The sequence below is a fragment of the Varroa destructor genome, unplaced genomic scaffold (assembly GCF_002443255.2).
Source record: "Varroa destructor unplaced genomic scaffold, Vdes_3.0 BEIS01000007.1, whole genome shotgun sequence".
Classification (NCBI taxonomy): Eukaryota; Metazoa; Arthropoda; class Arachnida; order Mesostigmata; family Varroidae; genus Varroa; species Varroa destructor.
Genome location: NW_019211460.1, coordinates 25,704,064 through 25,718,015, shown reverse-complemented (window position 1 = coordinate 25,718,015; position 13,952 = coordinate 25,704,064). Strand labels below are relative to the sequence as shown.

The 13,952-nt window shown below is 38.9% G+C and overlaps 2 protein-coding genes across 7 annotated transcripts; one reads left to right on the top strand and one right to left on the bottom strand.

The window, feature by feature from the left end:
• Positions 1 to 67: 67 nt before the first annotated feature.
• On the bottom strand, positions 68 to 4,699 carry LOC111254220 (uncharacterized). The gene is made up of 4 exons (XM_022814835.2): positions 4,007 to 4,699; positions 1,657 to 1,762; positions 865 to 977; positions 68 to 755 (listed from the first exon to the last, which is right to left on the bottom strand). Exons 1-4 carry the CDS (start codon positions 4,697 to 4,699, stop codon positions 552 to 554), a joined length of 1,116 nt encoding a protein of 371 aa, XP_022670570.1. The 3' UTR covers positions 68 to 551.
• A 338-nt stretch (positions 4,700 to 5,037) lies between these two features.
• Positions 5,038 to 12,798, top strand: LOC111254221 (haloacid dehalogenase-like hydrolase domain-containing protein 2). 6 transcript variants are annotated; one of them, XM_022814839.2, is made up of 6 exons: positions 5,038 to 5,175; positions 8,371 to 8,574; positions 9,323 to 9,472; positions 11,539 to 11,677; positions 12,050 to 12,274; positions 12,514 to 12,798. In XM_022814839.2, the coding sequence occupies exons 2-6, from the start codon at positions 8,489 to 8,491 to the stop codon at positions 12,703 to 12,705; spliced, it is 792 nt and encodes a 263-aa protein (XP_022670574.1). In that variant the 5' UTR covers positions 5,038 to 5,175; positions 8,371 to 8,488; the 3' UTR covers positions 12,706 to 12,798. The 6 variants fall into 6 exon arrangements, with proteins under 6 accessions (XP_022670574.1, XP_022670575.1, XP_022670573.1 ...); XM_022814840.2 differs by having other exon boundaries at positions 5,119 to 5,188; XM_022814838.2 differs by having other exon boundaries at positions 5,150 to 5,290.
• The last annotated feature ends 1,154 nt before the right edge of the window (positions 12,799 to 13,952 follow it).

Here is a 13,952-nt window from a genome sequence, read left to right as displayed (position 1 = left end):
GACCTTCTAGTCAACGGTAACAATTTTAGATACATATGTATCTGTTCTTAATTAATTCAACAACAGGTAGTAACAATAGTTTATTAGTTAATCATCTAGCGTTAATAACCTAGCCATGCTTTTCATTTTTCTACTCTTCGTTGTTTTTCTGTCCAACAGATTGTCAATAATACAGTAGACCGAATAGTCACCGAATTGCTAATCACGATACATTGAAGGTGCACAGGTAGCTGTCACTCATCTTCACACGATGATAGTATAGCAGCTGAACTCACAAAAGGCTTATGCAAATGCACATGTCACACAGACGTAGTCGTAGGCTATAACAACCAGTTAGACGTTTGAGAAGAAATAGAAAAAAAAAACTAGTTAAGGCCTACAGCCGTACATGTCTGCTTTCATGTGGATGGAACCATGGTGCACATTCATGTGGATTCGACGTATTTTTGTGTTTCTACACATACCAATATATCCGTTTCCGCAGATATTTGATGGTATCGATAAGTTATCCTATTTTGACTTTTATAGAATGCTATAATAAAGTGCTAAGGTTAAGGGTCTTTGACGAAGTCCAACGATACGGAATTTATGCAGAATCTCCTGCTAAACGGTTCCGGTCCGTCGTCGAACACGTGGCCTAGGTGGCTATTACATTTTTTGCACAGCACTTCGGTGCGGACCATTCCATGGGTGCCATCGTACTCACGCTTCACGTTTGTGGTCTCTTCGGAACCATTCTGTTTTGTGCCCATTGCCTACAATAAACAAAAACACCCTTCGTAATAACCTAACTGAACGACCGCACGGCATGCCAACACGCATATGGCAGCAAAGTACAATGTAGATGATTCCCATAGTACAAACCTGTCTGAAGCTAGGCCATCCGCAGTGATTAAATTTGTCCTCAGACCGGAAGAGATTGGCGCGACAGCAAATACAGACGTATGTCCCCTTTTCGCTATGCCTCAAATATTTGCCTGAAAATTATAGAGAATTGTATAAATATTGCCATCGCAATTTGTCAACCAATTCTCTAACCCTATTAACCCCCTCAATTAAACTATATATTTGAGTGTCCAAGTCAAAGATTGCACGTCAACTTGATTACATCGCTGATCTCGCAGGCATTAAAACAATATTCACAGGCAAAAAGTTTTCGGTCGGTCACTGAAGCTGTCCATGATGAATTCTCATGAAATTTGGCAAAGCTTCGTTCGTTGTCATTTGATATAAATTGATTAGCTGGCCAATTAAATGAGACCAAACTGAAGTTTTTACGATGATGATTTTTTAAAGGACTATTATGGAATTCATTATTCATTGCATGTACAATATCAAACATTTTACCCCTACACCACCACCTATTCAAATAAATACATATTATGGCGGGTAATACATGGATAAAGTACATGTGGCATTGAATGAGGAAATCAATCTTTTTTCATAATCTGTAGATGTGTTTTTTGCTAATTTTTTTTTAGATCAAATGAAAATTTGTCGATTTTGCTACTTTCAATGTTTGAGTAAAACCCTTAACAGGCTTTCAAGACAACATGTTTACTTTAACTACAATAAACAACTGCTAGGACAACGTGTGAAACTTAACGGTCTTTTTCTAGTATGGAGGTATGGAGTAATACGGAAGAACGAACTTACCCGATCCAGGCATTTCTGTGCCTTTGAGACGACACACTTTAAACGTTTCTCTGTCCAAACGTTTACGCCATTCATCTTGCGACACTTTTTTGAAATCTTCCGGTGCCTAATAAGAAAATATAATACAAACTTTAGGACCACTTTTTACCTAGTCCGACTAAATCAGATGCCTAATGTACCGCCTAATCTAAATTGGAAAACGAGATATTTTGGAAGTAATTCCATTCTTCAACTACAGCTTGGTCTATCATGGGATAAGGATCTGCAAAAAATATTCTCCAAGCGTCAAACATGCCATTGCTAATTCGTACGGTTCTGGCTTGCTTTCGCACAAAAACTCAAGTTTTTTGCAAAAGTTTTTAGACAAACGCCACGCGTATACCGTTGAGATTTTACCCTGCCCACGAAAAACATTACGGCTGCCGCTATAATAACGGTCGAACAATTCGTCTCAACAAAAAATAGCGATTGCTCCCATTGGAACTAATGGGGAACTTCTGCGCATTAATATATCTCATTTTCCACAGCCTGGGTAAAATGACGCTATAGTGTACTCCGTGGTGGAGTCAACTTGGTGTTACATCAGGGACATTTCTAATACAAGTTTTTAATCATCGCCAAGCTTCAGACTTCAGGCGAACCACAGATCGTCTATTTTCACTAGTTGCACTTAAGAAGTTTGTGATAAAAAGTTCTAACAAAACAAAACTTAGGTTGTAATCGTTGCCTTTTAGATCAAGCGAAACACTACACTGGGAAAAAAATAGGCAAAATAGTTCCTCATATGCTAAATTTAATTTCGATGAAAGAATCTAGTTAGCGTATATGCATTGAGCGCACCACCTAAATCGCAATTAAATTGACGACCCCTAACGAAGCTTTGTCCAGAATGGCAGTGCGCCCAGTACGTCATTCACGATAAACACGACCCCCAATGGCTGTGCAGAAACCGAGGAGACCACGTTCTTTGCCCAGAACAAAACGTCAGAAGTAAGACGTCGTAAGAACGACGCCTGGTGGCGAGTGAGCCGTAGCTGAATGGTGGGCAGGTGGATTTTTATTAACAAAACTTTGTAAGAAATTACTAGAATTTATATTAAAATAACGTACATCATGGTACAAAATAATCATAATAGTTAGCAGTATATCGCATATATGATAGGCAAGTTGCCGAAAACAAGAGCTTTCAATGATCATTTCTACATCCAGTTGTTGATTATGTATGAAGTTGTGTGACCGTTTTTACAACATGCGTCAACCCAATCGTCATGTTTAATATCAGTTTTTTAAATTGTCGATATAGCGATATTCTTTCAAAGCGTTTGTTACGAGGAAGCTTAAAACTAACTCAGGGATACTCGGACGAATTTAGAATAAATGTGCATTCAATGACTTCATTCGGCTCAAGATGATTCTCAGTGGTTATGTAAAATGAAAAAGCATAAAGCCACGATGATTTCGACATGCTTTTGTGTCTCTGAAATCGTATTTAATCCCGATGTGAAATCGCTGGGCCGCAGTTGACGCCAACTAGAATGGAACAAAAAGGTATTGTTCTAGTGAGAGAAGATTTGACTGAAAACGCTGTCACTGTTTGTCCTTGATAGGCCCTTTGGCAATGCCCAACTCCTAGGTTCGACTCTTATCCAACATGGATCGCAGTTTGTAAAAATGTATAAGATTTCTACTATAGGCTGGCTGGCTTAGCTTTTAATCAACAAACAATTGATCTTTATCGGATACAACGCTTCACAATCAAAGCAAACTCAATAAGTATCTTCAACACCTATCTATCTTATCTGTGCGAAAAATAAACCTACGGTAATAACTGAAGTGACCTAAATTCAGCGCTTCAATAAGACCACCTGCGCATCTACTAAGCATAATTGTTTAGATGAGCGTGTACGTGTCGTGCGTAACATGTCCTTAATTTAAACCGGATCTTGTAGAGAAACATTGTTTAGGACACGACACAGCTACGTGTATTTTTAGATAGTTCAAGTATTAAAAGTAATTGAATGTGGCTAAACTTGATTTAATTAACGTCTGTTTTATCGCGTTAGTGGATGTCTTGGTAATCCGTTTATGGGTTCATATCTGTCTATGAAAGGTCTGTGACCAGTAGTATGCTGAATGATATAAATGCAAAAGGAAGATGAACGATCATCCTTGTCAGTTGGGCAGCTAGAGTAGAGTATCATGATAGTTTGCTCAAATAGGAATGGCTCGAGGAATAACACATGTTTCCAACATACATTTAAAGTTATTTAAGCTTCAGTAGTGAATATTTCGTAGAGTGGGTACAAAAATATTCCCTTGCATAAAATTAACAAGAAAGAAAAAACTGTACCTGTGAGCTCATTTCGTCAGTCACGTCCTCGTTATCCAATGCTGGTAGGTCTGTCTTAGAGCCCTGAGCGGGGCTCTCCTTTGAACTTTGGGACCCCACCGTGGACAGTTGAACTTTCACTGATGAACTAGTCGATTGTGCACAACATTGTCGTTGCAATATTGAATGGGCTCTAGAAAAGACTAGAAGATATTTGTTAACGTTTTCGTAGAAGGATGCACTGCAACTTCTAAATAGATTCACCCTCCTTGCTATTGGCAAACGCACAAAACCATAATCGCTGGTGTTTTGTTCACTCTGACCACCGTTAAACAGCAAACGTGAACAATTAATATGGCTACGAATACGCGACCCATTAGCAATCGATCTGGGAAGAACGTTACACCAGCCCTTGGTCGTTGTGTCAATGGCGAACACCTGTGAGCTCCCAAATGGACTATGGTGTTTTTTGCGGATAGCAGTGATTTGAGGTACTGCGAATTTTCGGTGCAACGCAAATGCACTCGATGCTAACTGTGTTTTCGTGGCAAGTCCAACAGCGCTATTATCTGTGTTGAGTTCCCTCCTAGGATGTAAACAAGTTACTATCGAGTATGATAGGTACGCAATTGCCTTAGTTCCAATGTTATAACAGCCGTTGCGAGTACCACTAATAGCACCATAATACCAGACAATAGCACCGTGGCAAAACATCCGGAATTTTCAAAATCTATAGCGGCAACTAGATACCGCAGATGCTAGAACGGCGCCGATAGCTCACGTCGTATCGGACCAACACAGAATACGGCGATGTGAAGACTTTTTTGGGTGTCTGGGGCGCTGCTTGATCTGACGTACGAAGGACCAACTGTGTAATGGATAGGGTAGCCCGTCGAGACAACTAGTGTAGATGAGTCGTCCACATTTGTTTGTACTCTAAACACTGCTAGGTATCACGCGAGCTTATATCAAACGTTAGAACATAGCATAAAAGTAATGAATAAAACAATTTGCTCGTACGATGTATTTTCGCGTAAAAGTCGCGCTGATTTCTTCTCTGCGACAGTGTTTAGCATTCCTTCAGCATTCGCAAGTCCCTCGGAGGCACGGAATAAGTCGAACTGCTCCGATTCCTTCAAAATATCAGCTGTAAATTAAAAATACGTCATTGGCAGCCGTGCTTTCTACCGGTATATAGAGATTGTAATGCCAAATGTATACTCCTAATTATACAGTGTACAGTGTTTAATATATTTAAATATAAACTTGTGTGACCTTGCTGTTTACGTGACCCGTTTCCAGCTGGTAATAGTGCAACAAGCTAGTGGATGCTTAATACCCATTCCAAGGGTTAAGTTTACATAAAATCCGGCTAAGCGAACTGGGTAAAACTCATTATGAGTAAGCGATTAGCGGACAACCAATCATATAATAACGTTTCGTTAACGCTTGACGTTCGATGCGTTATTAATACGAAATGTTCTGTTCTATCTAGTCCCGCTAACTAGCGCATTACCTTTTACTCATCATTGACTCTAGTTCTTTTTGAAGTGGATTCTATTTTTTTGCTTCTAGACTTACCCTGTTCATACCATTGATCAATCTGAACATTGCCTTTCTTTATGGACGCTAGTTTTTTTCTTTTCTTTATGTTTTGCAACTGAATCTTCAACACAGTTCGTTACAACACCTAGAAACGGGCTAGGTGCAAACATCTGCCAGTGACACTTCGTAGGTAGAGAGTGAATGGGTAGAGAGGAACTTACTAGGCGCTAAGATGTGAAAACTATGTTGCTAAAGATCTCTTACGCGTCAAATGTGGTGATAGTATTCTACAACAGCTAATTGCATTTTATCCTCTAATACCTGACTAGCAGAGAAAGATATTCATTTAAAATTATATACTTAATGCATCGTCTGCTGCTAACACAGAAAATGAGTAAATTTAAGAGCATTCGTTCATCAACTCTTACTCTAAGCTGTTGCTATTTGCAGTCCTGAAACGAAAGTTTTCGCAGTGTGCGTTCACGCAATAAATGCAAAGCTCTGCTTATGAAAGTCTATTGCCAGTTAAGCATAGCAACAGTCAAACGAATTTCTGACGATTTTTTGCTTTTATTACAACACGTACGAATATTCTGCCTTTTAGTGTTGTGAACTCCCTTCTACGAAATAAATTTTCAGTCCATATACGCGACTGTACATAGGCCAAGCACTATTACGATTTATAGTCTTTGGAAAATAAAATACTAGCGAAATGATTTCATAGGCAATCTATTCAAGCTTCTCTTGCTAGCATTTGCATATAAAAAGCGATCGGCGTCTTGTGCTCTCCTTCGAAAGTTCAGATTATCGCAAGTATATATATATATATATATATAGAATGGAAAAATTTACATCAAAACAACGGTTACAACAACGCTCAGGCGTACTAATATCGCAATGGTTTCTCAATAATAATAAACGTGTGTTAAAGTATGTCCTTTGTATGTAAATCACCTTTATTTTGTAGATGTTTGTGTATAGACAATTATAATATATAAGTTTCTATTGAATACCTAATAATCTTTTTTAATTTAACTTCGCTTACTGATTGACCTGCATATTTTCTTGCGTAACAACTTGACTGCCGGTCCATAGTTGAATTTATTTAGACCTAAATTATAGTAATACCTGAAGACACTTTTAGATTTTCGGATACGATTAAGCCTATGCCTATCCGCATTGCTATTCCGTGCTGAGACTGATGAAAGGGTTATAATTTTCCATATTGAAATGGCTTTGTATGCCACGCGCCGAATAAATTTACACTGTACATATTTGACAGTTTCAATTTGTTCTTTTATACAGCAAAGTGTTTGTTTTGATAGAATGAAACATGTAATAAGACTCATATAGAATTCAGGATTTTTCATAATAAACGAACGAGAAACAGGATTATACTGCACTAGTAGTAGCCCGAATTCTGTTGTTAAAATTCAAAATGGCTGTTACAATGATATTAACATCTCTGACACATCTGAATACATGAATAAGGGCTCCATTTATAACATATCGACGTTCACTCGCAGAGAACAGCAAACAGAAGTGATCAGATAGTTTTGTTTCCACTATGAGGACACATTTTTTTATAACCGTTTGACGTTTCTCAGGAGTATTAGAGGGACTGTACATTTCAGAATTATATACATTTGTTTTTTTGCAAAGGAGGAAATCGGTAGTAGTCTAGAATGAAAATTCGTTTCAGGGCAAGACTCTTGCAGGGCACCATATAAGAAAACTCCTTATCTATTAAAATTATTATCATGTTTAATATGAAACTATTTGTTCACAACTTACTAAGATACTAGCTATGCGAGTAAGTTGTGAACAATATATAATAGATAGGCTGTATGTCTATCGATGTTAATCCATCTATTTGTTTGTCTAGAATGACTCATTCTATCTAACTTCTCAGAAAAATTAAGGCATAAACAATGAAATATGACTCTGCTGATGTTGTACATGGCTTGATCTTGCATGTATTTAAGTTACTAAAATTTTGTAAAGAATGAAAAATCTTGGATTGTATTTTAGTTTGCTAAAACTAGGTTGATCTTCACCTATTGAGCCCACGAATGAAAAAGGAGTTAACAAGGTTTTTTTTAAATGATATAGAAGCGGTTATCAGCTATATGACTTGTCTATAGTGGCCAATATTCACTCAATGCAGTTCTTATATTAACTCCTTACAAACGTATAGAACAAAAAGCTTGCCTAAAACCCCGGTTTAAAGGTTCAATGCCCTCTTTGATCTACCAAACAAAAAATACAGAGGTTCCGATCTCAGTTCATAAACTATACTCAAATGCTACATTACGCCTATCAGGTAATAGCTTCATTTTTTTCTATTATTCCTATTTGAGAGATCTACAAAATTGATTAGGAATTAGATGGAATGAACACGAATCATCATAATCGTATGCGGAACACAAAAATGACTGAGAAAAGAACCCACTAAATAAGGTCCTTACTTACACTGATTGGTTTTCGTTCTGTTACTTTCGTTCTTGGATCCAGTAGCCTCTTTTCTTAAGAATTGGTTATTGCGAAAAAGATTATGTAGAAGCGATGAAATTTAAGTTCTTAAGTTATTCCGAATCGTCTTTCGTAGTTTTAACTAATCATTCTGCTTTATTGTCCTTAATTCATCAGTTGTTTATCGGTCAACTGCTAGATAAACGAGTGCTGCGTTTTTGAACGTGTCTAATAATGTAACGTTCTGCAGGTATTTAAAACTGACGACTGCTGCGGGGGCATTAGAAGGGTTAGTAGAAAGTCCAAATTAAAGTTTAGTCTTCAGCTGAGAGTCAGTAATTCCAACAAGATTATCTGTTGTGTTTCAGGCGGATGGCTTTCGCAGTTCAGGTGGGTCGTTAAAGGACAAGGTCTTTCGATGAAGATCTGAAATCCGCTCTTAGTGGGCCCTGATTGCTGTATTGTGCTGCTATATTTTGACTTAAGATGATCCGCGTGGCGTTGGTCGACCTCAGCGGGACATTGCACGTTGGAGACAATGTTACACGTGACGCACCAGGAGCTCTCAAACGGTATTGCGCTTATGGCTGATAACTCGACTGGATCCGTGTCCATCCAAGAAAGGCTCCACTGCAGTTAGTGAACAGAAAAATGCTCTCGCTCTGCTTGCAAATGTGTTCGGAACATTGTAATCGAAAAGCTTGCTGCTCGTTCAAAGTTCCCATTGTTTTATTCTGGAAAGGGTCCTGACAAAGACTAGTTACTCTTTTGTTCTATCCAAACGCTTGTAATACATTGAAATCACTTTATAATGTTCCTAAATTTACTTTGGTACTTTGATTTTCGAAATATGCATGCTCATCTCATGTGGCTATTGTGCTAAGGTAATATCTTTTATTAACGTTCAGCGACTTTGAATAGAATTTATATGGAATTACAATAATGATAAAATCTTTTAGCGTTTCCTAACATTAATACACCTCAACTATGGGTTACGAATTGAATTACGACGACTAGCGGGTTTTTCAGACATTCCTACAAGCAGGGTCAGGTCAGAATCTGATACATTCGGAAATTGCTAATCACTCGCAATAGCTGACTGTGTTTGTTTTTATTATATAACTATCTACTTTACTAGTCAAAAAATTTTATTAGGGTGGTAGTTGCTCGTTAAGCATGCGGACTTTTGGATAGATTTTCATGTATGGGTCGTATATCGTGGAGTGTCGATACGGATCCGTGGGTGCTTCAATGAAATTCCTACCTGGGCCCGAATGACGCTTTTGATTGATGTGTTACCTTCTTTGTGTGTTAACGAAGGCTTCGAGATGCTGGTGTAAAAGTGCGGTTCGTAACAAACACGACAAAAGAATCATCAACAAAGCTTCATTCACGTCTCCTATCACTGGGATTCGACATCGATCGTAACGAAATATTCTCATCGCTAATCGCAGCTAGAAACTATGTTAGGTGAGTGCAACGAATGAACGTAACCCAGCAAGTCTGCCGCCTCTGTTTACGTAAGAAACCGTTTCACTTTAGGACAATTTCGATTGTTATCAGCTCGTACACTTTACACCTGTAATGTAAACTAAGTAATGAAAGCGTAGCTGAAACTAGTAGCACTTTTCCAATGAGCTAATCACGCCGTCTAACGTATCTTATTATATGTGATTTAGCGCTCCTATGACGCTAGGGGCTGATTTAATTTATTACGTATCTTTCTAACCATCGGTAGGTAAACTCGGTAACGTCAAAGATGACGGCACAAACAAGAAGTCCGAATGGGGACCGCCGTTCTGAGCAAGCTTCCTTCGTATCTGTTTATAAGGGTAGACTAGGAACTGTGAGAAGGCATTTGATAGATGCCATCGACGACTAACTTATGAATGACCAGCATCATTTTTCCGCGCAGCGAGCCTCATGATGGAACTATTCCGATCACTAGGAGTGATCTAAGTTGCGCCGAAGTTTCACTTTATTAAGATATCAAGAAGGAATTGTATATAGGTATTAAGATAACTAAGCATGGGCAGCCTGAGCTACGGGTTCAAGACATAGAGATATGTTTAATAAATTAGCTCAACTAGTACAAAGTGACATCACCGATCTGCTGAATGGCAGCTGTTATTGTTTCTACATAACATATAATGGACCGGACGGGACGGAAGGAGTCTGCAAGGAACTGGGAGAATCGCTGTAAAGGACTATGGTAAGGCCGCTTCCGACTGCTCATTTGAAGATGTCCCTCTAATCGAAAGGTTTCGACTTCGACTCCCTGAAATCAATAATAGAACAAGCCATAAAATTTCAAATGATTAAGGTAACATTAAATGCAATAGTGTTATTAATACATGAATTAGTTGATAATATTTTCCGTTCTAGCAGGGTTGGGATAGCAAGTAGCTTTAACCTTGACAAACTAAAACGCACTTGTCAGCCCCGATAGTCCTGTTTATCAGTGATATCGTTTGCTTTGCCCTGTCGCAAACAGTTGGGTTATTAACGTGTCAGGTTAAGTAGAAATGACATTAGCGTTTATTTGAAACGTGGATAAGTTTAGCTCAAAAGGCATCGAAGGCAGGCTGCATTTACTCCTACAAACAGGTTTGTAGATGAGAGCCAAAACATTTGTTGCGTATTATGGTTTTTTTCATTCTGAAGTGGAGTGGGAATGTTTATTACGCATGTATAGACAGAGAGGAGACTGCTTACAGTTCTATTTCAAAGTTTCGGCCTACTGTGCCGGATTGAGAACAAGTGAAAGTTGTTTTACAGCGTATTACCTGAAACAACTAGAATTGCGCGTTTGCCCTCAACAAAATAACGTACCATTGAAAGAAAGGGAGAAGCTGGGCGTAAGCGAGCATGCAATGGCAATCTGTTATACACTAAGCGACCTACGCACTCGTTTCATGTAAATAAAATACATGTTTACATTCATTACGTGATGGGCTATGTGACTGCTTTTCTGGTTTATGGAGAGGTTGCCTGATAGATGCTGTGTACTGCTGAAAGATTACTTTGGTCGCACTTTTAATGTTTATGTTTTGACTTAAGTGATTGAAATTATGTGATGCTGAACGAATTACATTCTATACTACCAGCAGCTCGTCTTCTACTGTTTACTTCTCGTCCTTAATTAAATTTTATAGTAATTAATTGTATCCAAATATGTACGTGAAACGCGCTCATAGATAGGGCACCCTTATTATTTGATAGTATGGAGCCTATGACAGTGTCGCACAAATAGGACTTGCGTCTGATATTACGCTCATTGCTCACAGGCACACATTGGTTCAGATTGCACATCTTAAAAGTTAAATATGAAAAAATGGGTTTCGAACTGTTTGCTAACTTGCTTTGCCTATTTTACTTCATTGATTCAAATATTAAAAATGTTATGTGTACAGATACTGTCCAACTATTATGTTAATTTCGCATCCTGTTTAGTTCATTAATATATATACATGAGATGGATTATTTATGTATGCACGTATCGGCATTTTTACTCAACCTAAATGGGCGCGATGTAGGAAACATCAACTTCGACCGTATCTTCTCGTTCACGACGACGCAATGGAGGACTTTAAGGAGCTGGATGGACAATCAAACGTAAACGCCGTTCTGGTTGGACTTGCTCCGGAAAAATTTACCTACGACAAACTCAATGAGGTAAAATATGTCTAAAAGCCTCTTGTGGTATGTATACAACTATCTCTACGGTTAATAAACCAATACGCTTTTGTCATCGCTGACTTTTCCGGCTTACTATGTTGTCGGGTGCTGCAGTAGAAAAATGAACCCGACAAATTGACTCCAACTGTTTAAAGATAAAGTAACCAACGTTACCCTTATGGATTGTAAAGGATGACTAATAACACTATTTTGTTAACAACAGGACTAAGCGTTGTTTGTTGTTGTGCTTTAGCTTTAATTATCTAATCACTTCCTTTTGCAAACAAGATAGCGTAGTATAAACTACATAGACAATGTGCTCTTACAAAAGCTCCAATGACGTCCTCCACGAATTTTACGGAAATGAAGGCTTTTCAGATCCTCCTAAACGGTGGTCAGCTAATCGCGATTCACAAAGGTCGGTACTATCGAGCTGATGGTGGATTGGCGCTGGGACCAGGTCCATTCGTTGCGGGGTTAGAATATGCCACCGGAATCCAGGCCGAAATAGTCGGAAAGCCTAATGAATTGTTCTTCCGACAAGCGCTACAAGGCATGGCAGAAAATCCTAGCGAAGCAGTCATGATTGGCGATGTAAGCTAGTTTTTTTTTTTAATTATAATGTTCTGTACATTAACAATTTCTTCTCCAGATCCGCTGTTTACCATTACATGTGAATGGCTATTTATAAGTACCTTCAGCAGATTGTGCTTAACATGGATACACCAATTACAATCGCTTCGGTTAGATCGCTTCGTTTACTGGATGATTATACATACTTGTAAATAAAGCCATGTTTAGTAGCGTTGTTCTTTTTACTTTTTGCTCTGTAGGATATTATGGACGATATTCAAGGGGCAATGGATGCAGGAATAAACGCGATTTTGGTAAAGACAGGTAAATACTTGGCCGGCGACGAACGCAAGTCGCGGAAGCGGCCTACGGCTGCTGTAGATGACTTCAATCAGGCGGTGGATTTCATTATACAGCACAATCGGGATGAAGGTACCCGTAATACTAAGTAGCCACAAAATAGCTAATGTACAACGCATACATTGAAAAATATAATAAACCCACCTCATCGTATGGGCAATATCTATGTTTACCTACATACTGGAGGTCAAGAGTGTCATTATTTTGAGAATGATTTATAGTTGTATGTAATATCGAGCACCCTATTCTTTCTTCTATTACTCCGCTACAGACACATACGATGTAGCGAATCTTTGTAGATAACCTCAGCCAGAGAGCCCTGGCTGAACATACAACAGTTTAGACTATTTAGGCAATGCCGTCATGAGCAGGAAAAGTCTGTGATAAGGGATTGATGCTAGACGGTTTCATATAAACTTAAAAACAGGATTCTTTCAATAATGTTTATTAGGGTAAATCTAAAGGGCTCTGTATGAAACCTACTTTGATCGCAACTTACGTTTAGGTATTAACTACTAGTTCACATTGACGTAATTTGCTCATAGAGTGGATTACGATTTGATTAACGAGCAGACTTGGGCGGATTTAAACGACAACTACATGTTGGCCGTTGCGTTGCAACGGTATCCGTCTAACCGTATAATTTAGTAAGTAAAAAGAAAGGCACCATCAGTGTATGGACCGGACTCTCAAACAGTTGAATTGGAATACGCCAAACGAAAAGGTCGCTCGTCCCAAACTATACTGTATTATAGGGAAAGGCATACACCTCCAAATCGTAAATTATTGTCTCGACTTAACTTGACTCCATGAAGTTGTCACCTTGAAAAACTCCCTACGAAAGTTTCAAGTCGTCCTGAAGCTTTCGTTTTACGCCTTGGTTTTTCCTTAGAAGAGACAGGCGTTCTCTATGAGTACTACTACCGTGGCATCGCGACTACAGAAAGGTCCAACTGCTTCGCGTCGCCGGCAAGTTTGTTTCCGCTAGATAAACCACATAGTGGGCTCGGGGATTTCCATCCCCCCTGCTGCTTCTTTTCGTTTGCTTGCAGCTCCTGTCTTCAAAATCAGTTTCGGTGCGGAATCTATACTGTGAGGGTTCTTTCACCCTGTACTTTGCCCAGGTTTAGTCAACGCGCCTGAGGAGCGTCAGCAGGTTCACCCAGTCTCCACAGTTATCTAGAGAGATAAACTCGGGAATATTTTAGCCAATTTAGATCATTTAAACGTGGCGCTTACTTACGCGCGGCCGAACGACCTACCTTTGGCTCAGAAGAAAAGTTGCTATTGCATCACCGAGTCGTTACGAGTTAGCTTTTTGAGTGACGATATCAAGTGC

Excerpts from the sequence above, each read along its gene's own strand:
- LOC111254221 (XM_022814839.2), top strand. The coding sequence starts at position 8,489 with ATGATCCGCGTGGCGTTGGTCGACCTCAGCGGGACATTGCACGTTGGA. Across the intron at positions 9,473-11,538 it reads GCAGCTAGAAACTATGTTAG|GAAACATCAACTTCGACCGT; the intron begins GTGAGTGCAACG and ends GGCGCGATGTAG. Across the intron at positions 12,275-12,513 it reads AAGCAGTCATGATTGGCGAT|GATATTATGGACGATATTCA; the intron begins GTAAGCTAGTTT and ends TTTGCTCTGTAG.
- LOC111254220 (XM_022814835.2), bottom strand. The coding sequence starts at position 4,699 with ATGTTTTGCCACGGTGCTATTGTCTGGTATTATGGTGCTATTAGTGGT. Across the intron at positions 978-1,656 it reads CACAGAAATGCCTGGATCGG|GCAAATATTTGAGGCATAGC; the intron begins GTAAGTTCGTTC and ends TATAATTTTCAG. Across the intron at positions 756-864 it reads GATGGCCTAGCTTCAGACAG|GCAATGGGCACAAAACAGAA; the intron begins GTTTGTACTATG and ends TGTTTATTGTAG.